Source organism: Rattus norvegicus, chromosome 9 (assembly GCF_021556685.1).
Source record: "Rattus norvegicus strain SHRSP/BbbUtx chromosome 9, alternate assembly SHRSP_T2T, whole genome shotgun sequence".
Taxonomy (NCBI): domain Eukaryota; kingdom Metazoa; phylum Chordata; class Mammalia; order Rodentia; family Muridae; genus Rattus; species Rattus norvegicus.
The window spans coordinates 19,854,340-19,880,546 of NC_141542.1; the positions used below are offsets into that span (position 1 = coordinate 19,854,340).

The 26,207-nt window shown below is 42.0% G+C and overlaps 2 protein-coding genes across 3 annotated transcripts in view; both read right to left on the reverse strand.

Moving 5' to 3' along the window:
* Positions 1-26,207, reverse strand: part of LOC148003419 (disks large homolog 5-like) — a 169,718-nt gene that overhangs the window by 94,384 nt on the left and 49,127 nt on the right. The window lies entirely within an intron of this gene.
* Positions 6,257-26,141, reverse strand: LOC134480477 (uncharacterized). 2 transcript variants are annotated; one of them, XM_087568633.1, is made up of 5 exons: positions 25,728-26,141; positions 13,107-13,266; positions 11,640-11,771; positions 10,788-10,971; positions 6,257-7,050 (listed from the first exon to the last, which is right to left on the reverse strand). In XM_087568633.1, exons 3-5 carry the CDS (start codon positions 11,729-11,731, stop codon positions 7,045-7,047), a joined length of 282 nt encoding a protein of 93 aa, XP_087424759.1. In that variant the 5' UTR covers positions 11,732-11,771; positions 13,107-13,266; positions 25,728-26,141; the 3' UTR covers positions 6,257-7,044. The 2 variants fall into 2 exon arrangements, with proteins under 2 accessions (XP_087424759.1, XP_087424758.1); XM_087568632.1 differs by lacking the exon at positions 25,728-26,141 and adding an exon at positions 13,986-14,139 and having other exon boundaries at positions 6,262-7,050.

A 26,207-nucleotide genomic window follows, 5' to 3' on the forward strand; every position in this document is an offset into this window, starting at 1 on the left:
TAGATTAGTAATTTTAAGCTTTTATAATAGGACTGCTATTATGTTCTTTCTGGTAATCAAAATTGCATTGAGAACTCTGCCATTCTTAAAGTGTCATGAGTGAATTGCTTCTGCAATACCAAGCAGGCATCTACAAATTAGAGCCCATTCTAAGAGGGTATTATCCAATTAACCAAGGTTCATAAAAAGAGAACTAATGATTTACTATAGGTGAAAGGACTGAACGTAAATAATTGACTGGATTTGCCTATAGGTAATTTCACTTATTCTTTTCTCATAAAAATTACAGCTTTTACTCTCCATGAACGTGCAGAGCCAGTAACAGATGGTGACTGTTTATCCAGATGATTACTCTTCATGGATATGCATGTAAACATTCTCTGTCGTAAACTGATTATCCAACTTATGATTTGAATTCCTGTGCAAAGTTGTGGTGAACTTTTCACCATGTGATGCTGTGTTCAGAAAGATATAAAAATGCTGCGGACAAAGAGAGAGAAAGCTTTTTAGACAGAACTCAACAGAACAGAACAGAACTGAAGAAGAACTTTGAAGTAAAGGCATATCGTTGAGAGTAAGGCATTGAGAGTAAGGAAATCATTGTGTGATAAGAGCAAGAGGAAAGGAGATAAGAAGAAGAGAGCAAGGAGAACCTTTAAAGCTAAACTTTATGGAGGCAAACTTTTGTAGAAATTTTAGGAAAACGGAAGAACTTAGAAATAAAGGTTAAAATCACTGCTCTTCAGCCTTCAGCCTGGCTCACTGGCTAGCCTCTGCTCTTCAGTCAGGTTCACTGGCTAGCCTCTGCTCTTCAGCTTGGCTCACTGGCTAGCCTCTGCTCTTCAGTCAGGCTCACTGGCTAGCCTCTGCTCTTCAGTCAGGCTCACTGGCTAGCCTGTCCTCTTCAGCTTGGCTCATTGGCCTATGGGGCCCTAGCACATCGCTTAACCATCTGCTCATGACTGCCTGACCACAATGACAACCTGACTGCCCTGACTTCTTAAAGTTGTCCTCTAGAAAGAGCACAAGAAACTAAAGAGAAAAACCACAGGGACCTTTTCCAATGGGCTTTTTTCAACCTTAAGTACTTTCGTTATTTCTTTAAAAAGGTGAAATATAATTTCTGTAATTCATATGTCCAAGAGAGCTGTGCAGTAGTCATTGCTTTATGGAATTTGTTGCTAAATCAAAAGATTCCTTTATTCTATTACGACGTTATCTGTATGTTGTAAGATGTATCTTTGGAAAACACAACACCAAATTCCTAAAATCTAGATGTTTTAAGACGTCAGCTCATGGACAAACATAACTGCTTACCTATCTAGACTGGCCTTTTTTGCTATACTGCAGGTACAATCAATTTTCCACATTACTTCCATGATTTTCAAGAATGATTAAGAGAAAAATAAGTTGAACATAATGGCCAGAAAGGGGATTCTGTCAGGTTGTCTTGTGTGGGACCAGATACCAAGCTATGACTGGTAAGCCTAAAATCACCTGTTCCCGAAACTGACAGAACTTACAGAAAATACATACGTTCTTATCATTCCTCTGCCCCGATGATCAGAGATTCATTGAGCACCTACTACGATCCTAGCACTGTGCATCTAAGGGTGTAATGGTTAATCAAAAACTTAATAAAAAGCTTAATTAAGGAATAAAGAAAAATGAACCATAATTTTGAAACTCAGAATTCAATATAGGCAAAACCACCATTTCTATTTTTTTATTTATTAACTTGAGTATTTTTTATATACATTTCGAGTGTTATTCCCTTTCCCGGTTTCCGGGCAAACTTCCCCTTCCTCCCCTCCCCTTCTTAATGGGTGTTCCCCTCCCCATCCTCCCCCCTTGCTGCCCTCCCCCCAACAATCTAGTTCACTGGTGGTTCAGTCTTAGCAGGACCCAGGGCTTCCCCTTCCACTGGTGCTCTTACTAGGATATTCATTGCTACCTATGAGGTCAGTGTCCAGGGTCAGTCCATGTATATAGTCTTTAGGTAGTGGCTTAGTCCCTGGAAGCTCTGGTTGCTTGGCATTGTTGTACATATGGGGTCTCGAGCCCCTTTAAGCTCTTCCACTTCTTTCTCCGATTCCTTCAACGGGCGTACTATTCTCAATTCAGTGGTTTGCTGCTGGAATACGCCTCTGTGTTTGCTGTATTCTGGCTGTGTCTCTCGGGAGAGATCTACATCCCGCTCCTGTCGGCCTGCACTTCTTTGCTTCGTCCATCTTGTCTAATTGGATGGCTGTATATGCATGGGCCACATGTGGGGCAGGCTCTGAATGGGTGTTCCTTCTGTGTCTGTTTTAATCTTTGCCTCTCTATTCCCTGCCAAGGGTATTCTTGTTCCCCTTTTAAAGAAGGAGTGAAGCATTCACATTTTGATCATCTGTCTTGAGTTTCATTTGTTCTAGGCATCTAGGGTAATTCAAGCATTTGGGCTAATAGCCACTTATCAATGAGTGCATACCATGTGTGTTTTTCTGTGATTGGGTTACCTCACTCAGGATGGTATTTTCCAGTTCCGAACATTTGCCCACGAATTTCATAAAGTCATTGTTTTTGATAGCTGAGTAATATTCCATTGTGTAGATGTACCACATTTTCTGTATCCATTCCTCTGTTGAAGGGCATCTGGGTTCTTTCCAGCTTCTGGCTATTATAAATAAGGCTGCGATGAACATAGTGGAGCATGTGACTTTTTTATATGTTGGGGCATCTTTTGGGTATATGCCCAAGAGAGGTATAGCTGGATCCTCAGGCAGTTCAATGTCCAATTTTCTGAGGAACCTCCAGACTGATTTCCAGAATGGTTGTACCAGTCTGCAATCCCACCAACAATGGAGGAGTGTTCCTCTTTCTCCACATCCTCGCCAGCATCTGCTGTCACCTGAGTTTTTGATCTTAGCCATTCTCACTGGTGTGAGGTGAAATCTCAGGGTTGTTTTGATTTGCATTTCCCTTATGACTAAAGATGTTGAACATTTCTTTAGGTGTTTCTCTGCCATTTGGCATTCCTCAGCTGTGAATTTTTGTTTAGCTCTGAACCTGCTGCAGGCTTTTGAGATGTCTCCATCCCGGCCCTCTGCTGGCAGTCCCTGTCATTGTATGTTGTCCCCAGCATTAGCCAGAGCAATCAGACAACAGGAGGAGGTCAAAGGGATACAGATTGGAAAGGAAGAAGTCAAAATATAACTATTGCAGAGGATAGGATAGTATACATGAGACACCCCAAAAGTTACACCAGAGAACTCCTAAGTCTGATAAACAACTTCAGCAAAGTGGCTGGGTATAAAATTAACTCAAACAAATCAGTAGACTTCCTCTACACAAAAGATAAACAAGCTGAGAAAGAAATTAGGGAAATGACACCTTTCATAATAGTCTCAAATTATATAAAAATACATCAGTGTGACTTTTATGAAGCAAGTGAAAGATCTGTGTGACAAGAACTTCCAGTATCTGAAGAAAGAAATTGAAGGTCTCAGAAGATGGAAAGATCTCCCATGCTCATGGCTTGACGGGATGAAGATAGTAAAAATGGCCATTTTTCCAAAAGTGACCTACAGATTGAAAGCAACCCCCAACAAAATGCCAAATCAATTGTTCATAGGGTTAGAAGAAATAATTTGCAAATTCATTTGGAATAACAAGTAAGGCAGGATAGCTAAATCTATCCTCAACAATAGAGGACTTCCCTGGGAATCAGCACCCATGAACTCAAGCAGTTTACAGAGCATTAGTGATAAAAACTGTATGGTATTGGTACAGAGACAGGAAGATAGACCAGTGGAATAGAACTGCAGACACAGAAATGAACCAGCACACCTATGGTCACTTGGTTTTCGACAAAGGAGACAAAAGCATCCAGTAGAAAAAAGATAGCATTTTCAGCAAATGGTGCTGGTTCCACTGGACGTCAGCACATGGAAGAGTCCAAATCATCCCCTTCTTATTGCCCTGTGTAAAGCTTATGTCCAGGTGGATCAAGGACCTCTACATCAAAACAGATACACTCAATCTATAGAAGCAAAAGTGGGGAAGCATCTTGAACACAAGGACACTGGAAAAAATTTCCTGAGCAAAACATGAATGGCTTATGCTCTACGATCAAGAGTAGTCAAATGGGACCTCATAAAGGTACAAAGCTTCTGTAAGGCAAAGGACACTGTGGTTAGGACAAAACACAAACCAACAGAGTGAGAAAAGACCTTTACTAATCCTACAACTGATCGAGGGTTAATATCCAAAATTTAGAAAGAACTCATGAAGTTGGACAGTTGGACTGTAGGGAGACTAATAACCCTATTAAAAATTGTGGTTCAGAGCTGAACAAAGAATTCACAGCTGAGGAATATGGAGTCGCTGAGAAGCAACAAAAGAAATGTTTAACATCTTTAGTTATAAGGGAAATGGAAATCAAAAAAAACCCGAAATTCCTCCTCACACCAGTCTGAATGGCTAAGATAAAACACTCAGGTGACAGAAGATACTTGCAGGGATTTGAGAAGGAGGAACACTCCTCCATTGTTGGTGAGATTGCAGACTGGTACAACCATTCTGGATATCAGTCTGGAGGTTCCTCAGAAAATTAGACATTGCACTAGCTGAGGCCCAGCTATACCTCTCTTGCACATATACCCAAAAGATGCTCCAACATACAACAACGCACACCCTCCACTATGTTCATAGCAGCCTTATTAATAATAGTCATAAAATGAAAAGATCCCAGATGCCCTTCAACAGAGGAATGGAAACAGAAAGTGTGGTACATCTACACAATGGAGTACTACAGAGGTATCAAAAACAATGACTTCATGAATTTCATAGGCAAATAGAATGAACTAAAACATATCATCCTGAGTGAGTTAACCCAATCACAGAAACACACACATGGTATGCACTCATTGATAAGTGGATATTAACCCAAATGCTCGAATTCCCCAAGATTCACAGACCAAATGAAATTCAGGAAGGATGACCAAAATGCTGATGCTTCACTCCTTCCTTTAAAGGAGAAGAAGAATCGCTATTGATGGGGTAGGGAGGCAAAGTTTAGAACAGAGCCTGGAGGAATGGCCATTCAGAGTCTACCCCATGAGTGGCCTATACATATACAGCCTTCAAACTAGATATGGTGGATGAAGCTAAGAAGTGCAGGCTGACAGGAACTGGATATAGATGTCTCCTGAGAGGCACAGCCAGATCATGTCAAATACAGTGGCAAATGCTAGCAGCAAACCACTGATCTGAGAACTGGACCTCGGAGGAATTACAGAAAGATTGAAAGAGCTGAAGGGACTTGCAACCCCATAAGGACAACCATGCCTGCCAAGCAGAGTTCCAAGAGACTAAACCACTACACAATCACTATACAGGGACTGTGCCATGGCCCCATCTGCATGTGTATCAGAGGGTGGTCTTCTTGGGCACAAATGGAATGAGCAGCCCTTGGTCCTGCCTAGGCTGGGAAAGTGGATGGCTGGTGAAGGGAATACCTTATAGAAGAGGGGGAGGGTGATGGTATTCAGACTTATTTCTGGAAAACAAGGAAAGAATAACATTTGACTTCGAAATGAAAGATATCCAATTAAAATTCAACAACAACAAAATGGTGTTTAGAGCTTCAAATAAAAAAGTCACAATCAGGAAACACAGAATTGTATTCCTCTGGTTTTCTTCAAATATGCTCAGGACCCAGGTAGGTTCTCAGCCCAGGCTGAACCAAGCAGGTTCCTGCCGCTGACTGCTCCTCTATTCCTGTTTCCAGAGGCATCATGCAGATTAATATGGGGCCAGAGATATGGGAAGAGCTAGGCAGAAGTGGCTTTCTGTCCTGTGGTATCAGGATTATCTGCATTCCTGGGTGTTCAACACCCTCTGCCCTGGGATTTGGGTGCAGGATTTCTGATTGCTTTAAAATCCCTTATACCATGTTTTTATGTCCTAGGAGATATTACAGAAAAATTAATGTTTATCCCATTAATTTGTTCAACATGCTCATCCACAGAGTATAATTTAGAGGTAACTATATATTTGACAGCAAGCATACACAGTGGGTACGATATGCATGATGAACTGGAAATTCACAGAGTTGGAAACACAGTGAACAGTGACTGTATAATTGCCTTTGAATCTCAGTAAGACTGATGCACAGTGCCCATGAGAATGCAGAGATCGATCCCTCCCTGATAGCTGTGGGACTTCAGATGTTTACATTAGTGATCAATAAAGAAGGTTCTTAAGAGTGAAGAGTTTGAGATAACTCCTTTATTTACCAGAATACATCCAATTTACTTGATAGTAACCAGATGCAGGTAGTCAATATATACAGTCTACATCCTTATCAAAATAGAAAAGCAAATGAACAAAACAACAACAACACATAATTAACAAATCTTCAAATGAATAGAAGGAAAACCAAATAACCAAAATAATCCAAACTCAAGCAAACTTTAAATAGAGGAATTTCGCTAAGCATTCTTTTGCTGCTCCTTTTGCAGAATAGACTTATAGCCTGTGGCTTGCCTTGGAGACATAGTAGACAAGTAGTTACTGATGGTAATAATATTTTCAAGAGAAGTGGAAGTAGGTCTGTTTGGTTGGAGTGGGAGTATTAAGGAAAAAGCTTACCAATACTGAGTATAAATGATATTACAGACTTTGTTTCATAGTCTGTCCAATGTTGTGACCTGATCTCCATGAAACTCTTCTGGATGACCCATCAGGACAGGTACAAATTTAAACATGCAGAGTCTTTCTGGATGACCAGCAGCTCTTGACTGATGTGCATCAACACTTCTCTGAGTTCCTCCAAAAGTGTACACTTGCTGGAGAGAGCTGAGGTGAAAGTAAGGCCTATTCAATCCAAAGAATGTAAACTAAAGGAGGAAAATGCAGTCCACAATTGCTATGGACATTACAGATGAGATACAATAGTGGTGTATTTGCTGTGCACACTTAGTTCTCCTCCTGTAGCTCTTCTCTCCAAGGGAGATCTTGTCCTGGTCTGTGTCATATTCGAGTTTCTGCTGGAGAATTTCAGACCTAGCAGAGCAAGGGAATAAAGGTTTAGTGAGTGGTTGTCAATTCAGCTCTCCCTCTTACATCAGCTCTGTTCAGTTGGACAATCCAGCATGACCTGTCAGCTGAGGTCAGTCCCTGCATCCCCAAGTGTAATAGAGTACCTGGGCTTGGATTTATATCTCAGCTTTTCAAACTGCTAGAATTTGAACTGTGGAATATGCACTGTACTGGGATTAAGAGAAAAATGAGCATATTTTGTCACTGGTCCAGGTTTATTATATTGAATAATAACATTGTTGCTGGGTCTGAATCTGAGTTCAAGAATGGTATGAGCAACCTAGAATACCATGTGGATTCCTTCTGGAGAACATGTCCGGAAATGTGGTGAAAGTTCTGATTATGTTAGCACTGTAGGAACCTGCCTAGGTTCAATTTGTAACCACTGAATCTGCAAATACACAGAGAAGCCATCTCATTTCAAATTCATGCTCACTACACAGATCCTGTAATCACTGAGAATGTGCTCACAGCAAATCCTCACAGCATACACAAGGAACAGTAAAGTTTATGGTGATGGAGATACATAACAGCACCCCTGTAAGACTATGCTTATTGTAATGCAATTTGTGAGACGACAGAAGAGAAAATGTTCTCAGATCTTATCAGAGAGTTAACAGGAAGAACGAAGTACAAAATACAAAGAAATCCTGAGGATTATACATATCCTGTCATGGACAAAATTCACATAAACTGTACCAGAACAATACTCTGGGTAGTTCTTTAGGTGACTGAAGGTGAAAACCTTGTCAGTGATCAGCCATCCAAAAAGGATAGTTATATAGGGACAGGAAATCCAATTGGCTTCTGCCAGTCTGTGTTCCTGCCTGATCTCAAAAATATCAGAATGCTTCTACAATGTTCCTCCCAAGCCACTTTCCTGGTTGATCGGTTCTTTCTGCTTCAGAATGTCCTGCATTCTTTCCTCTATTCCTTCCTTATCCTGGTCATCAGATGAGTGTACTGTCAATGGAAGCATGCATGCATGTGTGCACACACAAACACACACACAGACACACAGACACACTAATACTAACTCGCAAACACACAAGCCATTTGTGTTTACACAATATAAACATAGTACATTGCAGTGTTTACTTTCCCTTTTAATGCTTAATATAATGATTCCCCAGGATACTCTGCAGGCCTAAAAACAAATGTTGAGTGGGTTATGAACATAGTGGTCATAGCCTATAGACAGCTCAGTCAGTGATGTGCTGTCCTCCCATAAACCGACATAGAATCAGGGTTCTTTCCCTATTACCAATCTGGCTTAGCAAGTTCCCAAGGCTGTGTAGAGCAGTCTTGTTTCCCAGCACATGATCATATGTTGGTGGTGGACTAGACTCCTGTTCTTGTTCACTGTTTCAGACTTTCCCCATAGAGTGCAGCTTCTTCTAATAGGAGCTCTCTTTACCATAGCCTGAGTGACTTCATGCCCAAAGCTATGCCCCCAGAATCATAGGAAATCTCCATAACCAGGATCCAAATGAACAATGTTTCTACCTATTATGTGATTGTGTCACAGATATTTGGAGTAAATAAATAAATGCTTACATGGATTATCTCACACTGAGTCATAATCCATTGAAAGGCTCCAACCTCTCATACAGTTTCCCTCCTTGGACCACTACAACCCAGATGTGCTCTAGTTGCACACCTATTCTTTTCTCTGGGATCTCCGGGTCAACTAAGACTTCTGTTCCACTTAAAGAACATGGCTTCTCACAGGCCTTTCTGATCGTCCACTAACAGACCCGTCTGAATTTCATCATTTCTCCTAACTCCATTGAGGCTGAAATTAACTGAGAGAAAATGATGTTGATTGACAGCACTTGCAGAATGCTACACAGATAACATAGGGGAGCGCTTTAGATTATCTGTGCACCTAAAGGGGCTCCTGAAACTGCCCTGTTCTTGCACCACAGCATAGCTATGGGGCTTTTGCTGGATGATGATACAACTCTAAGCAACTCAAATTCTCAATGAATAAAATCCAAGCCAAACTCCCAGCAGAAACTGTAGTGTGCCAAGGTAGCTGGAAAGAAATGGTAGCAGGCAATGTGGAAAGCAACCTTGGAGAAGACACAGTGAGTGACACAACCTTCCAGTGGGCTTTCACCATTCACAAAGAACAGAGAAGGATCATAAATCAATGGATTTTATAAAGCAGCCCCCCTTACCTCCCTGTACTCCATTCCTTTGATGTGCTCCAAAGGATTTCGATGCAGACCAGTCATTTTTCCCTAATCACTTGAAAATCTAACTTTACAAGTGTTTTGGGTTCTTTTGCTGTACAGAGCTAGGTGGAGATTCCAAGTGATTGGGGTGCTATATTTGATATTCATGGAGGCAAAGTGAACTCTTAGATTCTTTTTCTCATGAAACAGGGCAATAGACACTCACCTGTGCAATTATGCACAGGGAAACACACACACACACACACATACATACACACACACATACACACACACACACACACACACACACACACACACACACACACACACACACAAAAGAACCCATACTAGAAACACTTGGAAAATCATCCAGAATTAAACCCACAACATGAGCATAAACATGCTGAGCCACAGCTGGTACACACAAACACACACACACACATACACACACACACATACACACACTCACACACACACAGAGTCACATATAAACACCCTAACACACACTCACAGACACACTCACACACACATACACACATACACACACTCACACACACGTACACCCACTCACACACACATACTCTATCACACACCCATACAGACACACACACAAACAAGCACAAACAGCCACACACACACACACACACACACACACACACACACACCAAAAATCGCAAGTCGGCAGAAAACAATGAAAATCCCATCATACTGGAGGAACAACATAATATAGACTATTCAAAGCAGGTATTTTAAGAGAGAATCACTACTCAGCCATTTTTCCTGAGAGGAACAAAAAGGCCTAGATAGCACTCTTCTTGATGAGAATGGGGGTAGATAACTCTGTTCTTGAAGTCTCAAATCTCTCATGCCAATTGTCAGGTTTTGAGAACACCTTTCCACATCCCTGCTTTTCCAAGCATCTACAGAATATAAGGTCAAGATATGAACTCTCCAGCAACACTCGAACAAAACAGGACTGACATGCTGCTACTCTTTCTCTGTCAGGTACCATGATTTAGGAAGCATGAAGAGATGGTCTTGATATACAGGGAAAATGGTGGAGAAAGAACAAATCCACCAAAAGATGACAGTGAGAACCATTTCTTTGGCATTTCCACCAGGCTCTCCTCCTTCTAAACTATTTAGTTCCTGGAATCTCACAGGACCCCTGCAAAGAAAATGGGCTCTGGGCTTTTGCTTCATCCCTCAAAGCCCTGCTCTAGTCTAAAGAGGGGCTCCCACATAGCACCCTCCACACATATGGCATGTAGTGCTGTGATGTGTGATCAACCCATCTCCCTTAATAAACTGCAGATTCTCGAGGAGCAGGAGCATTTGCTTTCCAAACACGCAGTTTCTTGAAGAGGGGCTATCTCCACAGAAAGCCTTGTAAACCATCACATAAATGAACACTTGGATGAGACCTAGGTCAGGACATAGATCCCTCAATAGACAGCTACATTGGTTGTCTATGTTTATGGTAAGACATGAGGACAGCCTGACCCTGAGTCCTAACCCTACCTGCTGTTGCTTGGCACTGGGGTCACAGATGATCATTCTGGCCTCTTCACAGAGCCTCTTTGCCTCCACAGAGGATGCTGGCAGTTCAGTCTGCTCCACCAGCAGTTTTCTCTTCTCATTCAGCAAAATCTGTATATTGTTCTTCAATTGAGCTTGTTCACGCAGGAGCTGGGAGTGCCTCACGCTGAACCACAAACAAAAAATGGTAAATGCCTGCCAGCTTCTATTTGCCTGTCACTCTTGCAATTACAATCATCCCTTTAAGGGTCCTCATCGCCAGAAGTCCCCAGACTAGAGCCACACTATACAAGTTAGCACCAATTAGAGGAGGTCAAATCCAGAGGACACATTCCCTGTGAATGAAAGTACTTCTGAAAATCCTGACACTAAGACGGTTTATATAAATCAAGGTAGAAGAAATGGTCCATAAGGGAGCTCATATATCCATAGTATGCTGAAATCATCTGCAAGTAGAGGTCAAATCCCCTCTGAGGGAGGATAGAAGATCCAATAGCTATACAGTCTTTCCATGTGTTTCTCATGGATCACAGATCTTTAAATCTCCTGTCAGATCCTAGAGATTCAGAGTTGATTGCTATTCCCATCATGGTGCAAACCTTTTCTATCTAGAGGATCCTTAATGGGGAAAATAACAATTGGAGGGTCTTCTACACCCTTCACATGTAGGACATCTGAGTCCAAGAGCTACAAATCTAAGACCCTTGCCAGGAGGCAGCCTTCTTGTTAAGAGTCAGACACCATGGAACCAGAGCCCCGACTTTTGTTCAAAGTCATACAGGACAAAAGCATTCCCTGCCTAGTGCTGGGTTCTCATCCCTGTTCGCGACTCACCGGTAAGAACTATTCACTTGTATGAGCTCCTTGTACCTCTCCATGGCATCACTTATTGAGTTGGTCATCATTTGCATAGCCATCATTCTCATCTCATGTTCGGATTGAAGGACTGGCAATTCGACATCCAGCCTGGGTTAGGTCATGGCCAAAGGAACAAATAATGTTTTGAACTCACGATTTCAGAATTAGGAGAAATGTAAATAAAAAATATATATTAAAAAAGTTCAAATTCAAGGAATGGTGGAAAGGAAGAAAGTGGCAAACTCAAAAACCAGACCAAAACCCAACAGGGAGACTCAATCCACAGAAAATATTTCCATGTAAATAAGCAAATTTCTTTTGAAATAAGGACTCCTTAAAAGCCTGGGGAGATATGGTTCTGCAAAGACTTATTATTTAGGAGTGGGCAGAGCCTGAGACCTGCCTGTTTGGAATAACAACTGTCAAGAATTTATTCCCACAGTGACCCTTTCTAGGTCACAATAAACCATCACTGGATAGTTAAAAAAATAAAAAACTAACGATCAAAGCAGGTAAAAAAAATTAGGTGAAATCAGACTGTTCTCTCAATTACTTAAACCCAGTATATAGCACATTCTTGCTCCTTTGAAGTAGTTGTACTGATTAAACTTATTATCCTGGGCACAGGAAAACAGAGCCACGGTACCAGTTGGAGGGACCTGACCTTCAAGAGCTGGCCAGGTGAGCATGATGGAATTGACTAGTTCAGGAAGAAGATTCCTCCAGTCTGTGCCACAGCTTTGGGCCCAAGAGAAAGCTGTGATGACATTTCTCTTGTTTTGAAAGCAGGTATACTCAATCCTTGGTTTCTATCGTTACATGAATTCCCAGAGGGCATAACTAAGTTTGACAGGGAAGAGGATTTATAGCACCTCCTCCCCTCGGGAGAGTCCTGGGTGCCACCAACGTATACAGAAGGAGCAAAGTGCTCTGTTGATCAGTGTGGGCCTCCATATACTCATCACTATCATGACCTGCAAACTGTTGATCAAACAAATCCTCAGACCCCATCAAAGGTCCCAGACGTCCTGATCCTGAGTAAACACCACATATACTTCCACATACATACATACCAACCCATATCCAAACACATTTAGAATGCCAACTACATCCATGGAGGTGCCATAGAATCAGTGTATAATGAACAAATTCAGAGGAAAGAGTGATGACGTGCAGGCATTTCATTCACACACACAGTTGCAGCAAGTGTGACCAGGTCCTTCCAGCTGCTGACAGAACCAATGCTAATCCAAGAGGCTCAGGGTCAAGTACAAAATAGGTTGACCCTAAACACACAGCACCTAGCTTATCTCACAAGCAAATGCCTGCCAAATCTCCTTAAAATCCAGGATGAGAGGTGAAACTCTCTCGTGCTATGAGGAAATCTGGGTTAGCAGAGAGAGAGCACAAGACAGTGAACAGGTTACTGGGCATAATGACTACCTGTGGTCCCACTCATCATAGATATAAAGGTCCAGGATTTGGTAAAGTTCATCCCTCTCGAATTGACACTTCTGGATTTCAAATTTGAGTTCCTCCAGTTCCTTTAGAAGCTCCTCTTGCTTGCTGATGACACTTTGGGATGATGCCTTCCTACCAAAACCTGTAGATAGATAAACCCAAGTGAATTTGCATATTTGATGGACCACAGGCAGAAAAGATCATTCTGAATCCCAAAAGGAGGTTCAGGAAGGGGAAATAGTAGAGACTGGGTGAATCCCTGGAAGAGCAGAAAAGCTTTCTTAAAGGTGGATTCTTAAGCTATGTCCCTCTTCCCAAACTCTAATGCCATACACGTGCCACACTCACTATTACAGGACCCCTCACCCTGAACAGTATAACCTGACTGATACATAAACATCTGGGACAATGTTATCTCATATCAGATGTGGTGCAGTCAATCCTGGAGTTCATAATGCTTAGCACCATCAAGCTCTAATCATCTGTGTTGCAGCTCAAAGTGTCTGAGCACTCAATTCATGACTAGGGGTGCATCCTTCCTTGTTCTCGCCATCAGACACTTATGTAACCTACAGTAATCTAGAGGATGAAGTGCTTCAACTCCCAACCATGGATGGTCACATTGTTAATCTCACAGTGCCTCCTCCTGCCATTCATTGACACTCACATTTAAAAACGTTCAAGAAAAGACACTGAAGGCTTACCACTTTCTGGCTTTCTCTCAAATTAAAGATTAGGAACTCCTGAGTCTTGGTTTGCCTTTGAGAAATCCCAAGGCTCCTGCTTGTAAGGCCTAGTATTAGAAGGCACATCTCAAACCTACCTCCTTGAGGATGTTCCCCAACTCTGCCCAGGACTCACCAAGCCTTCCCCAGAATGATTTCCTCCTTCCTGTTTCACTAGAGAGGGGGTCAGCTTCCCTCTGACCTGGTGTGGTCTCTCCTTGATCTCCCCTTTCCTTCCGAAATAGCCTGAGCAGGTGGCGAAACATGCCTGCTTGTGAACCCAAAGGGAACTGAAGAAAGATCCCAAAGGCAGTTGGTGTCACCACAACACTGGTGACATCACAGAAGATTCTAGGGATCTCTTAGATACAATAGAGTGTCCAGGGAAGGGCTTACTGATGATGTCACTGGAAAGTTCTATGGCCTACCTACTAACCAGCTCTCCACAAAGTGATGAATTTCTGTGGGGACCCTTTCCTCCAGTCTCTCATGTGTCACTGGGAATACCATTTGGCAACCTCTATTTCAAACCTAGATATGTCTCTCTGCTTCATTAGAAGTCAACAATGCTTGTGCTGGGGAGAGTTGCTTACAACCCTGAATTGGAGAACAGATTTTTCTTAGCTCCCAAATCTCTAGGGGCCAAGGAGGGGGCAGTTTTTTCTTAAAAGTAAATCTACTACCCGAGACAAAGCATGTGACATACATTTCGATTCTTCAGCTTTTCCCTTTTTGTGGAGGCCAATATGTTTCTTCTATACCTCTGAGTGTATAAAACCGAGAAATAGTTGATTAGTGTGCAGTCCTTGACAGCTGACATTGTTTCCAATTACATATCCATGTATTTCACAAAATAAATGGTCTGTAATCCTATTTTTTTGCAATAAAAACTCCTTTTTCTTGGGAACATAAGGACCAACTACAGGGCATAAATAAAATAATAAATTTCTTTCCCTTTTATATATAAAGTAGGGCATCCTCCCTTTCTCAAATATAACAAGACAATTAAATTGGGTGTCAGTGAGCAAATGTCAACTTGGAGCTTGTGTTACTACATTGTAACCACATAGCCATCACTTCTCCAATATCATTCTTCCTGAATAGGCAAGTCTAGGCATGAGAATATTGGGGGCTGCACCATGATCCTTTACTCCTACCAAACATAAGAATCAGGAGGATGGGAAGGGAGTGGAATGGCCTGAGTTCAGTTTGAACCTCAATTTTAATGGGTCCATAAGTTGAGGAGGGAGTCCATTTGGCATTGTGATATATGGATTCTGTCTTCTTATCCTAGGTGTTATAATTCTACCTGAATGTGTGCTATAATGCCACCCCACCTCACAGATGTAAGAGTGAAAATCATGTTTGACCTTTCTGGGAAGAGCTCTGCCTTTTACTACCATCTAGAGTTATACAACATCACTTTACAAAGCTCAGAAGAGAGGGGTGCAGATGTGCACCCCGTAGAAGTTGAGGATCTTTTCTTCTAATTAAGGCACTTGTTTTTCCTATGTAATTTTTCCCTTGCTCTTTTACTAATGGTGGCTGACTTCTTTCCTGGCCTGAGGTAAACTGGAGTCCAATCTTTTGGATTACGGAACCTTCTATTTTTGAGATGACAGGCCCACCAAGGGTCCTACTGCATACAGAAGGTGTGAATAAGTCTCATGGGTTGGAGTAAGTTAAAAAGGTCTGTGACAACAAAGAACTGATTAAGAAAACAAGAGACCAGCTGCTCATCAAGATCACAGTTGTATGATAGTAAGAAAATGTGAATAGGGCATCGGGTGAAAAGATAAATTAATTAGGAGGTCATAGGCCTAGAAGGGGTAGCCTTTGCTCTCAGTGGAGCTGCCATTCTTTCTGCCATTCCTTGCCCTCTGCCACAGGGCCAGAGACTTCCCCAAACAACTGGCTGGCCTTGCTAAAGACCTGGCAGGGCTTCTCCCTGTAGAATAGGACATGTAGAGTCCATGAGGACTCACCAAGAGGTCTCCTCCACATAGGTTCCTTGTTGTCAAAGGGAAATGTTCCTGCAGAATCCTGCCATGGCAGCAGGAATTCGACCTGGCTGCTCTTGGTCCAGCTCACTGGGTGCAGGCCTGAGGCCCAGGGGTATCTGGGGAAAGAAGCAGCACGCACTACCTCACAGCTCTCTCTTTGTTGGATGCAACTGCTAGGACTGTGATGGGAATTTGTTTCTTGGGATGTTTATTAGAAATACCTACAAAGCTGATTAAAGTTGTAACATGCCTTCATACCCAGCGTGCAGAATGTTTTTACATCGTCGTTGTTCCTGTTTTATGTTTGGATTTTGTTTTTTAATCCCCTCAGGAAATTTCCCTGTGCTTAGAATGTTAAGCACATGCTCGGGAGGGATCGATTATTCAAGTTAGGCAAAGCTTTTGTTCTCACCATCCACTCCACAGATGATGCCATTACTTACTTTCAAATAAGAAAACAGTCATAGAGAAGTAAATTAACCTGTAAGCTATCACAGAGGAAACACATCATGATTGTGGAATGGCACCGCAGTATTTTGAATTTCCTAAGTTATTTTTATTTGAAACTTTTTTATTGGATTTTTTGGGTACATTTCATTTTTTTTTTAAATCCTTAAAGGTATCTTTTATTCCTCTCGTCCCATTTACAAGGTGGAATTTCACCTGTGATTGTTAGTCCAGATAGTTTGGTCAATGGCTTAGATATCACCTTCGCCTAGTTTCCTTGGCATAAGCTGTGTTAGAAGCAGACTCAAAGGTTCAGGACTCAACAAATAATGAATTCCACTACATCTGGATACCTAGCCTCACACCCAGGAAGGGACTGTATTTCCATTAACTATTTAAAAAAAAGATGCAATTCAGTAACATGTAAAAAATTTCTCACATATATTAAAGTGTTTACCATGGTCATACAGTTTTTCAAATACCTGGCATTCATCTTTTTCCAAGTCCTAAAATTTCTTTCTTATTCACATTTTCTTTTTTTCTTGATTATTTCTTACTATTATTATCATCTTTTAAAATTTTGGTTTTTAATAAAAAAATACTTTTTATTTACATTTCAAACCTTATTTCCTTTCCCAGTTTTTGGTCCATAAGCCCCCCTCCCGGGACCCTTCCCCATATGTATGGTCCCCCAATCCACGCCCCTTGAAACCCTTCCCGGACATTCCCCTGCACTGAGGGTCCAACCTTGTTAAGAACAAGGGCTTCCACTTCCACAGGTGCCCCAACAAGTCTATTCTCTCCTACATATGCAGTTGGACCCCTGGGTCAGTCCATGTATAATCTTTTGCTAGTGGTTTATTTGGTTGGCATTGCTGTTCTTATGGGGTTGCAAGCCCTTCAGCTCTTTGAATCCTTCCTCTAATTCCCATAAAGGGGGTCCTGTTCTCAGTTCAGTAGTTTACTGCAAGCACTGACCTCTTTATTTGACATGCCCTGGATGTGTCTCTCAGGGGAGATGCATATCCAGTCCCTTTCAGTAAGCACTTTTTAGCTTCATCAATCTTACCTAGTTTTGGTGGCTGTATATATATGGGCCACATGTAGAGCAGACTCTGAATGGCTTTTCCTTCAGTCTCTGCTTTAGATTTGGCCTCCATATCTCCTTAGTGCTCATGTCTTCGAGACTCTTCCCTATTTTTTATCTATTACTTTCAGTGTATCTGGTTTGATGTGGAGGTCCTTGATCCACTTGGACTTAAGCTTTGTACAGGGTAATAAGAATGGGTCAACTTGCATTCTCCTACACGCTTACCTCCACTTGATCCAGCACCATTTGTTAAAAATGCTATGTTTCTTCCATTGGATGATTTAACTCCTTTGTCAAAGATCAAATGACCATAGGGGTGTGTGTTCATTTCTGTGTCTTCAATTATGTTCCACTGATCTGCCTGTCTGTATGCCAATACCATACAAACTATTGCTCTGTAATACTGCTTGAGGTCAGAGATGGTGATTCCCCCAGAAGGTCTTTTATTGTTGAGTATAGTTTTGCTATCCTGGGTTTTATGTTATACCAAATGACGGCAAATTGCACTTTCTACCTTTATAAAGAATTGAGTAGGAATATTGTTGGTGATGGCATTGAATCTGTAGATTGCCTTTGGCAAAATGGTCATTTTTTACCATATTCATCCTGCCAATCTATGAGCATGGGCGATCTTTCCATCTTCTGAGACCTTCTTCAATTTCTTCAGAGATTTGAAGTTCTTGTCATACAGATTTTTTACTTGCTTGGTTCAAGTAACAGCAAGTTATTTTATATTATTTGGGACTGTTGTTAAGGGTGTCATTTCCTTAATTTCTTTCTCAGCCTGTTTACCCTTTGAGTAGAGGAAGGCTACTGAATTGTTTGAGTTAATTTTATACCCGGACAGTTTGCTGAAATTGTTGATCAGGTTAAGTAGTTCTCTGGTGGAATTTTCGTGTTGCTTAAGTAGACTATCATATCATCTTCAAATTTTAGTATTTTGACTTCATCCCTTCTAATTTTTATCCCTTTGACCTACTTTCATTGTTTGATTTCTATGGCTAGGACTTTAAGTACCATATTGAAAAAGTAGGGAAAGAGTGGGCAGCCTTGTCTAGTCCCTGATTTTAGTGGGATTCCTTCAATTTTCTCAGTTTAGTTTGATATTAGCTACTGGTTGGATGTATTCTGCCTTTTCCTATATTTAGATATGGGCCTTGAATTCCTGATCTTTCCAGGACTTTATTAATAAAATGGTACTGAATTTTGTCAAATGATTTCTCAGCATCTAATGAAATGATCATGTGGGTTTTTTTCCTTTGAGTTTGTTTATATGGTGAATTTTGTTGATGGATTTCTGTATATTAAACCATCTCTGCATCCTTGCCATGAGGCCTACTTGATCATGATGGATGATTGTTTGGATGTGTTCTTGGACTCAGTTTGCAAGAATTTTATTGAGCATTTTTTCATCAATATTCATAAATCAAATTGGTCTGAATTACTCTATCTTTGTTGTATCTTTGTGTTGTTTAGGTATAAGAGTAATTGTGGCTTTATAGAAGGAATTTGGTAGTGCTCTGTCTGTTTCTATTTTGCGGAATAATTTGGGCAGTATTGGTATGAAGTCTTCTATGAAGGTCTGATAGAATTCTGCACTAAATCCATCTGGTTCTGGGCTCCTTTTGGATGGGAGATGTTTAATAACAGTTTCTATTTCTTTATGAGTTATGGGGTTGTTTAGATGGTTTATTTGTTCCTGATTTAACTGTGGTACCTGGTATCTGTATAGAAAATTGTCCATTTCCTCCACATTTTCCAGTTTTGTTGAATATATGTTTTTGTAGTAGGATCTGATGATCTTTTTAATTTCTTCAGAATTTGTTGTTATGTCTCCCTTTTATTTCTGATTTTATTAATTTGGATATATTCTCTGTGACCTCTGGTTAGTATGGCTAAGTGTTTATTTATCTTGTTGATTTTCTCAAAGAACCAGTTCCTGGGTTTGCTGATTCTTTTGATACTCGGTTTTGTTTCTTCTTGTTTGAAATCAGCCCTGAGTTTGATTATTTCCTGCCTTCTACTCCTCTAGGGTTTATTTAATTGTTTTCTAGAGCTTTGAGGTGTGCTGTCAAGCTGCTGAGATATGCTCTCTCTTGTTTCTTTTTGCAGGCACTCAGAGCTATGAGTTTTCCTCTTAGCGCTGCTTTTATTGTGTCCCATAAGTTTGGGTATGTTGTATCTTCATTTTCATTAAATTCTAAGAAATCTTTAATTTCTTTCTGATGTCTCCAATGACCAAGTTGTCATTGACTTCAACTTCCACGTATATGTGGGCTTTCTGTCCTATTTGTTGTTATTGATCAGCAGCCTTAGTCCGTGGTTTTTTGAAAAGATGCATGAGATTATTTCTATCTTCCTGTACATGTTGAGGCTTCTTTTGTGACCGATAATATGGTCAATTTTGGAGAAGGTACCATGAGATGCTGAGAAGAAGGTATATCCTTTTGTTTAAGGGTGGAGTGTTCTAAAAATATATGTTAAATCCATTTGTTTCATAACTTCTGTTAGTCTTTCTATGTCTCTGTTTAATTTCTGTTTCCCTGATCTGTCCATTGATGAAAGTAGGGTATTTAAATCTCCTACTATTATTGTTTGGTGCAATTTATGATTTTTTTAGAAAGGTTTCTCATTGTTTAGGGACACAACTGCTATATACTTGACAAATACAGCAATAACCCAGAACATCCGCAGGAAGCCTGTGACCGTTGGCCACATGAGGATGAGCTTCTTTCAAAATTCATCATGATTTTTGGTAAGATCTTTCATGTCAGTGGCTTGGCTTCCCACAAACATGGTCCAGTTGTCTAGAATCTCCTCTTGGACAGCATCTCATGCTTGTTTTTGTCTGACTCATACACCAGATGCCGGGCTTCAGCCTGTGCATGGTCATAGTCCTGAGGGAGGATCCAGTGGAGAATCTCATCCTAGTCCAGCTTCCCATCCTTGTTCAGATCTGGGAAATCATTGAACTGCTCCCCAGACAAAACCCAGTCTGTCTTAGGGCAATTGTCCTAATGTGAAAAAGATGTCCACAATGTACTCATCCTGGTCCACAAAACCATCCCCGTTCTTGTCGATATCCTCCAGGGTTTCCAGAACTACAATCTCCTTCATATGTTCTAAATCCTCTTAGTGCAGAAAAGCAATGAACCAGTCCTGAGTAGCTGTCAGGTCACCGTCAAGGCCTTAAACCTCCTCTCATCTCGTAGAGGCATCTTTTTAAATTTGTGATCATCACAGCCGTCTTGGAAATCAACAAGGTGTCCCAGGTAGTAGCCATAGGTGGCCTGCTTGTATTTTTCCCAGGAGATTTTACAACTATGTCCCTATCATAATCCTTCCAGGGTTTAGCCACATTATGGTAGATGTATCTTTTTTGTACCTGTTTGATCCAATCTTTCAGGTCTTCAGTAGTAACAAGGCCACGTCCATCACTATCAATTGGGTCAACAATTTTCCCCAGCCTCTCCTGCTCTCGTCCAGGCTTAGCTATCAAAGGTCTTGGAGTCCTCCTTGCCCAGGAAGACCTCATGATCGTACAGGAAGCTGGGCTTATTCTCTGGTCGCCACTCGCCCTGCTCTGAATCGGGACAAACCATGTGCTCCTTGCTCACCATGCTCTTGGCATGAACGCCAGGACCAGTGCCAGCAGCAGCCCATGGAGAGTCCCAGGCTGACACCATGCACAACAGTCTCGATCAAAGAGAGGCAGCAGGGAAGTAGGGGCTCAGAGCAGCTTATCCGCTGTCCCTTCCCCAGAGAGGGCTTTTGTTACATTTTGAACGTTATCCATTTTCCTGGTTTCCACAAAACCCCTTATAAAACCCCCTCCCCCTTCTACTGTGAGGGTGTTACCACACCCACCCAAACACCCAGGCCTATCTGCCTCCCTGTTCTGGTTTCCTCTACACTGTGGCATCAAGCCTTGACAAGACCAAGGGCTTCTCCTCCCATTTGTGCCCAAGAAGGCCATCCTCTTCTACATATGCAGCTGTAGCCATGGGTCTGTCCATGTGTACTCTTTGGATGGTGGTTTCGGTCCTGGGAGCTCTGGGTGTTTCTTAGTGTTGTTCTTATGGGACTGTAAACCCCTTCAGCTCCCTCAATCCTTTCTCTTACTCCTCCATTGGGGACCCTGCTCTCAGCTGAATGGTTGGCTGCAAGTATCTGCCTCTGTATTTGTCATGCTCTTTACCCCCCTCTTTTGAGCAGATCACCACAGAGCAACGAAGATGTATTGTCTTGGCGTGATGATGTACAGACAAATAGATGCTTTCTTAATTCTTATGATGGTTCTATAAGAATTCCTAAAATTAGATTAGTAATTTTAAGCTCCTTTATAATGGGACAGCTATTATGTTTTCTCTGGTAATCAAAATTGCATTGAGAACTCTTCCTTCTTAAACTTTCACAAGTGAATTGCTTCTGCAATACCAAGCAGGCATCTACAAATTAGAACCCAATCTAAGAGGGTATAAAGCAATTAACAAAAGTTCACTAAAAGAGAACTAATGATTTACTATAGGTGCAAGGACTTTACGTAAATAATTGACTGGATTTGCCTATAGGCAATTTCACTTATTCTTTTCTCATAAAAATTACAGCTTTTAACTCTCCATGAACATGCAGAGCCAGTGACAGATGGTAACGGTTTATCCTGATTATTACTCTTCATGGATATGCATGTAAACATTCCCTGTCGTAAACTGATTATCCAACTTATGATTTGAATTCCTGTGCAAACTTGTGGTTAACTTTTCACCATGTGATGCTGTGTTCAGAAAGATATACAAATGCTGAGGACAGAGAGACAGAAAGCTTTTTAGACAGAACTGAACTGAAGAGAACAGACCTCAAGAAGAACTTAGAAGTGAAGGCATAGCGCTGAGAGTAAGGCATTGGGAGTAAGGAAATTATTGTGTCATAAGAGCAAGAGGAAAGGAGATAAGAAGAAGAGAGCAAGGAGAACCTTATAAGTCAAACTTTATGGAGGCAAACCTTTGTAGAAATTCTAGGAAAACGGAAGAACTTATAAATAAAGGTTAAAATCACTGCTCTTCAGTCTTCAGCCTGGCTCACTGGCTAGCCTGTGCTCTTCAGTCAGGCTCACTGGCTAGCCTGTGCTCTTCAGCCTGGCTCACTGGCTAGCCTCTGCTCTTCAGTCAGGCTCACTGGCTAGCCTCTGCTCTTCAGCCTGGCTCACTGGCTAGCCTTTGCTTTTCAGCCTGGCTCACTGACTAGCCTCTGCTCTTCAGTCAGGCTCACTGGCTACCCTCTGTTCTTCAGTCAGTCTCACTGGCTAGCCTCTGCTCTTCAGTCAGGCTTACTGGCTAGCCTGTGCTCTTCAGTCAGGCTCACTGTCTACCCTGTGCTCTTCAGTCAGGTTATCTGGCTAGCCTCTGCTCTTCAGTCAGGCTCACTGGCTAGCCTCTGCCCTTCAGTTAGGCTCACTGACTAGCCTCTGCTCTTCAGTCAGGCTCACTGGCTAGCCTCTGCTCTTCAGCCTGGCTCACTGGCTAGCCTCTGCTCTTCAGTCAGACTCACTGGCTAGCCTGTGCTCTTCAGCCTGGCACACTGCCTAGACTATGCTTTTCAGCTGGGCTCACTGGCTAGCCTCTGCTCTTCAGTCAGGCTCACTGGCTAGCCTCTGCTCTTCAGCTAGGCTCACTGGCTAGCCTCTGCTCTTCAGCTTGGCTCACTGGCTAGCCTCTGCTCTTCAGTCAGGTTCACTGTCTAGCCTCTGCTATTAAGTTAGGCTCACTGGCTAGACTCTGCTTCTCAGCTGGGCTCACTGGCCTATGGGGCCCTAGCACATCGCTTAACCATCTGCTCATGACTGCCTGACCACACTGACCACCTGACCGCCCTGACTTCTTAAAGTCATTCTCTAGAAAGAGCACAAGAAACCAAAGAGAAACACCACAGCAAACTTTTCCCATGGGCTCTGCTTTAACCTTAAGTGCTTTCATTATTTCTTTAAAAGAGTGAAATATAATTTAGGCTATTCATATGGCCAAGAGAGCTGTGCAGTAGTCATTGCTTTAGGGAATTTGGTACTAAATCAAAAGATTCCTTTATTCTATCACGATGTTATCTGTATGCTGTAAGATGTATGTTTGAAAACACAACACCAAATTCCTAAAATCTAGATGTTTTAAGACATCAGCTCATGGAGAAACATAACTGCTTACCTATCTAGACTGGGCTTTTTTGCTATACTGCAGGTACAATCAATTTTCCACACTACTTCCATGATTTTCAAGAATGATTAAGAGAAAAATAAGTTGAACATAATGGCCAGAAAGGGGGTTCTGTTAAGTTGTCTTATGTGGGACAAGATACCAAACTATGATGGTAAACCTAAAACCACCTGTTCCCAAAACTAACAGATCTTACAGAAAATACATCCTTTCTTATCATTCCTCCTCCCCAATGGTCAGTGATTTAATGAGCACCTACTACGATCCTAGCACTGTGCATCTAAGTGTGTAATTGTGAATAAAAAACTTAATAAAAAGCCTCATTAAGGAATGAAGAAAAATGAAACATAACTTTGAAACTCAGAATTCAATATAAGCAAAACCACCACCATTTCTTCAACTGGTGATTTCTGAAAACTTCATCATTTTTTCCATGGGCTTCTACAGTAATGATACTCAGTCTTGATTTTGTAAGTCACAAAAAGCAAGTCACACTTCTTTCTTGGCTCCCACAACTGTCAAAGGGAACAACACTGTTGCTGTCCATTGTGCTTCCCTATCAATCCTGCTATGGATGGTAATGAATTCCAGTCTTTTCAATGTGAAAACAGGCCACCACTTGAGGGGAAAGGTTATTAAAATTACCCAAACCGGTATATTCTCTAAAATTTTCACATAGCATTTTACTGATATCACAATGTAAATTCACCACAAATATTTAACCAATGAAAATATTGAATAGCTCTGCAAATAGGAGCGATAATCATATATACTTGAAAACAACTATTATGGAAACAAAGGACGTACTAGGAGAAAAGATACATCACTAAAAGCTACACAAGCAGCAAAAAAGACACTACATTTCTTGGTTTAAAAGTTAGGTGATACACTTGATCTTTAAAGACAGGCAATGTACTTGATCTTTAAGCCCTTCAACTGTGCCCTGTCCACATAGAAACTGCAGTAGATGACAATCTTTTGTAAGATTTATTTATTTATATGTGAGACAATGCAGCTGTCTTCAGACACACCAGAAGAGGGCATCAGTACTCCTTACAGATGGTTGTGAGCCATCATGTGGTTGCTGGTATTTGAACTCAGGACCTCTGGAAGAACACTTGGTGCTCTTACCCACTGAGCCATCTCTCCAGCCCTCACAATGGCCTCTTACACAGCATCACAGTGGTCTATTTCACTAGATGGCTCCAGGGTGATAACAGAGAAACTTTCACAGTTCCTGAGCACTTCTGAGTTCAAATACCACCAGTGCCCACTCTGTGCTGTTGGCACATTCTGACCTGTCTCCTAAGGGTTGTCAGCCACAAAAGGGACGGGTTAGCCCCAGACAGCATTCACTGCCCAATCCTAAAAACCCCCTCGATTCTGAAAAAGTCACATTCCATGCTTGCTCCATATTTGAGGAAGCCAAATGGTTGATCTGGCTCAAGGCTCTACTTTTCTTAGCTCATCAACTTTCTTTTTCCACTTCTTGTCACAAGAAATATTTTTTTATGCTGCAACTACACTGCAATGTTTGAAGGAAACCACCATCAACTCTGGGTGTCACCTCTTGAAATTTAAAATTCACAAAACAATTCGTGGCTTTCTAATCAGCACCATGGAAAATAAACAAAAACAAGCAAAACCATTCCAAAGGAACTTGCTGATCTGGAGGCCTGCTCATAGCAGGCAGGAAAGAATTAAATTATGCTGAACTGTAATCTCTCAGAGTTCTGGAGGCTAAAAAAGAAGAAATTCCTGTTTATGTTCCCTTTCTCCGAGTAATTGAAGGAAGGTATTTTACATCCTCCAAATACAATCTCTTGCAAGGGGCAACCAATTTCAAAGTAGATCAGAAGAAATCTATTAAATAATACATTCATTGCCTGAGGTTTTAAGAAAATATTTTCCCACGATCCCCGTCCTTTAACAGCACACTCCAGATTACCTCTCCATTCTTTCTCAATGCCATGGGCTTTCCAATCCCTACTTCAGCTCTCCATACATCCCTGAACCCTCCCTTCCCCTACCCAATGGGCTCACTTTGCATTGCCTCCTTCTGCCACTGCTTTCCCAGGGCTGGGGTGTGGGGGGCCCAGAAGGAGCCTAAGGAGGGACGCGGGTCTCCTACCTACCTTGATTCTGCTGCTCTGGCGGTGCAGCCCGCCCTGCTTGCTGCTTGCTGTCCCTGGGGACCAGACCGAGGTCCAGCTAGGGGTCCGCGCAAGCGCCACGCTTCGAGGTCCCCTGGCAGGACTGGCCTGGGCTTCTTCCTTGGACACTGCGAGGCTGTAGTCTCCGTTGGAAACGCCGCCGCTGTCATAGGGCGCCTGCCCCAGGCGGAGCTGACCCCCAACGCCGCTAAGGTCCCCTTCCCTGGTCCCTTCTTCTGCTTTTTCTTTTCTTTTTTTCTTTCTCTTTTTGTTCCCGACGTGGCGCCTGCGAAGAGCTCGCCTCCAGGAAGGAGGACATCGTGCAGGCAGAATCACCTCTGGGCCCTGCCGGGGTCGGAGAGGGAGAGAGAGGAGTCAGCTTGGGCGGCGGCGCCCCGGCTGCCAGCCCCTGCGGAAGGAAAACTCGCCCAGGCACACGCGCTGCTGCCGGCGCCAAATATA